Source organism: Apteryx rowi, unplaced genomic scaffold (assembly GCF_003343035.1).
Source record: "Apteryx rowi isolate R43461 unplaced genomic scaffold, aptRow1 scaffold_2166, whole genome shotgun sequence".
In the NCBI taxonomy this organism is placed as follows: Eukaryota; Metazoa; Chordata; class Aves; order Apterygiformes; family Apterygidae; genus Apteryx; species Apteryx rowi.
In genome coordinates this window covers 1,951-4,699 of record NW_020448493.1, presented here as the reverse complement: position 1 = coordinate 4,699, position 2,749 = coordinate 1,951, and the positions used below count along the sequence as shown (strand labels likewise).

Genomic DNA, 2,749 nt, shown 5'->3' with positions numbered 1-2,749 from the left:
GGACCCCGGTGGCCGTGTCCCCGTCGCCCCGGGGGGCCCCGCCGCCCGTGTCACCCACCGGTGCCGTACTGGTAGACCTCCACGGGGCGGTTGTACATCTCGGCCATGGCCTGCATCTCGATGTGGTTGCCGTGGCAGGTGCTCTTGCGCTTGCGGTTGATGTAGGTGGTGAAATCCTCCGTCACGTAGTTGGAGAAGTAGTCGGCGTTCTTCATCTGCGCGGGCCACCGGCGCTGGGCCTCGCCACCGCGGGCGCCGGCGCCGCCGGGGACGTTGGGGACACCGGGGTGGGGGGTGGCGGGGTACGACCGGGGAACCGTGGGGCAGCCCCTGGGGACGCCGGGGTGGCAGGGGACAACCGGGGACGCCGAGGAATCGCGCAGTGGCCCTGGGGACACCAGACGGCCCCGGGGTGGCAAGGGACAACTGGGGACGCCCAGGGGACAGCAGGTGACACAACCTGGCAGGGAAAGCCAGGTGACACAGGGGGACCTCAGGGCAGCCATGGGATGGCCAAGGACACCAGGGAACCCCAGGAGATGTGGTGGGACCCCAAAGGGACACGCTGGGATCCCAGAGGGACACAAGACTTGCAGGGGACACCAGGGAACCCCAGGAGATGTGGTGGGACCCCAAGGGGGACGTGGTGGGACCCCGGGGGGACACAACCTGGCAGGGGACATTGGGGGGACCTCAGGGCAGCCACGGGGTGGCAGGGGACAGCAGGGAACCCCAGGGGGACGCCGGGGGCCCGTTGGGGACCGCGGCCACTCACCAGGTAGTCCATGCAGTGCTTGCGCACCACCTCGTGCATGTCCTGGTCGCCGTACACCTGGTCGGCTGCGGGCAGGGGGGGGACGAGGCGATGGCGAGGGGGGCAGCGCCTGCGCCCRGACGCCTGGGCCCCACGCCCAGACGCCCAGGTCCCTCGCCCGGGGACACGGGACAACACGGGGCGATGTGGGATGGACACGGGGAGATGTGGGATGGACACGGGGAGACGTGGGGCGACATGGGACAGACACGGGGAGACGGGGGACGGACACGGGGCAACACGGGGCAACGTGGGATGCACACGAGGAGACGTGGGACAACACGGGGCGACATGGGATGGACATGGGGCGATGTGGGATGGACACGGGGAGACGTGGGGCGATGTGGGACAACATGGGGTGACGTGGGATGGACAGAGGGCGACGTGGGATGGACATGGGGCAATGTGGGATGGACACGGGGAGACGTGGGATGGACACAGGACGACGTGGGGAGATGTGGGACGGACGCGGGGAGACGTGGGGTGACGTGGGATGGACGCGGGGAGACGGGGGACAGACACGGGGCAATACGGGGTGATGGGGGACGGACACGGGAAGACGTGGGACGGACACGGGAAGACGTGGGGCAACATGGGATGGACACAGGACGACGTGGGATGGACACGGGGCGACACGGGGCGACGTGGGATGGACACAGGGAGACGTGGGGCAACATGGGATGGACACAGGACGACGTGGGATGGACACAGGACGACGTGGGATGGACACAGGACGACGTGGGGCGATGTGGGATGGACGGGGTGACGTGGGACAGACACGGGAAGATGTGGGGCGATGTGGGATAGACATGGGGCGACACGGGATGGACACAGGGCAACACGGGGCAACGTGGGATGGACATGGGGCGATATGGGATGGACGTGGGGTGACACGGGGCAATGTGGGATGGACACGGGGAGACACGGGATGGACACGGGGAGACATGGGGCAACGTGGGATGGACGTGGGGTGACACGGGGCAACTTGGGATGGACACGGGGAGACGTGGGATGGACACGGGGAGACGTGGGATGGACACGGGGAGACGTGGGGCAACGTGGGATGGACGCAGGATGACGTGGGGCGACGGGGGACAGACACGGGGCGACGGGGGACAGACACGGGGCGACCCAGGGCAACACGGGATGGACGCGGGGCGACCCAGGATGACGTGGGATGGACACGGGGCGACGTGGGATGGATGCGGGACAACATGGGGCGACATGGGATGGACGTGGGGCGACACAGGATGGACACGGGATGGACACGGGGCGACGTGGGACGGACACGGGGGGCGAGGCGGGAAGGAGGCGGGAAGGAGAGGGCTCACCCACGGCCCGGAAGAGGCAGGCGCCGTCCTCCTTCATGCGCTTGATGATGAAGCCTTTCTTCTCCCGCAGCGCCTTCTCGAACCGGTGCTCCTGCTGGAGACACAGCCGGGCTCAGCCGGGCCCCGGAGTCCGGGGGGGGAGAGGGGGGGCCCAGGAGTCCGGGAGAGGGGAGAGGGGGCCCCGCGCTCCTTCCCGGCCCCGGGAGCTTGGGTGACACCAGGACACGCGTGGCAGGGACGAGCTCTTGCGCGACACGAGGACACACGCGTGACACGAGGACGTGCCCCTACGTGACATGGACACGTGTGGCACAAGGACACGTGTGACACGAGGACAAGCCCCTGCGTGACATGAGGACACGTGTGTGACACGAGGACACGCGTGACAGTGACAAGCTCCTGCATGACGTTAGGACACACGCGACACAAGCCCCCACGTGACACGAGGACACGGGTGACAGCGCCAACCCTCCCCACGACACGAGCACACGTGTGACAGGGACAAGTCCCTGTGTGACACGAGGACACGCGTGACATGAGGGCACACGTGATAGCGCCAACCCCCCCTGCAACACGAAGACACGTGTGACACAAGGACAAGCCC

At 67.9% G+C, this 2,749-nt stretch overlaps 1 protein-coding gene across 1 annotated transcript in view; it reads right to left on the bottom strand.

The window, feature by feature from the left end:
- Nucleotides 1-2,269, bottom strand: part of OTUD5 (OTU deubiquitinase 5) — a gene marked incomplete at its 3' end in the record, with an annotated part of 5,042 nt that extends 2,773 nt beyond the window's left edge. Inside the window, exons 1-3 of the mRNA XM_026064429.1 lie at nucleotides 2,146-2,269; nucleotides 776-840; nucleotides 59-215 (exon numbers count right to left, since the gene is read on the bottom strand). Of these exons, the coding sequence (XP_025920214.1) occupies nucleotides 59-215; nucleotides 776-840; nucleotides 2,146-2,182 (259 nt within the window). The remainder of the gene's footprint in view (nucleotides 1-58; nucleotides 216-775; nucleotides 841-2,145) is intronic.
- Between the last annotated feature and the right edge of the window lie 480 nt (nucleotides 2,270-2,749).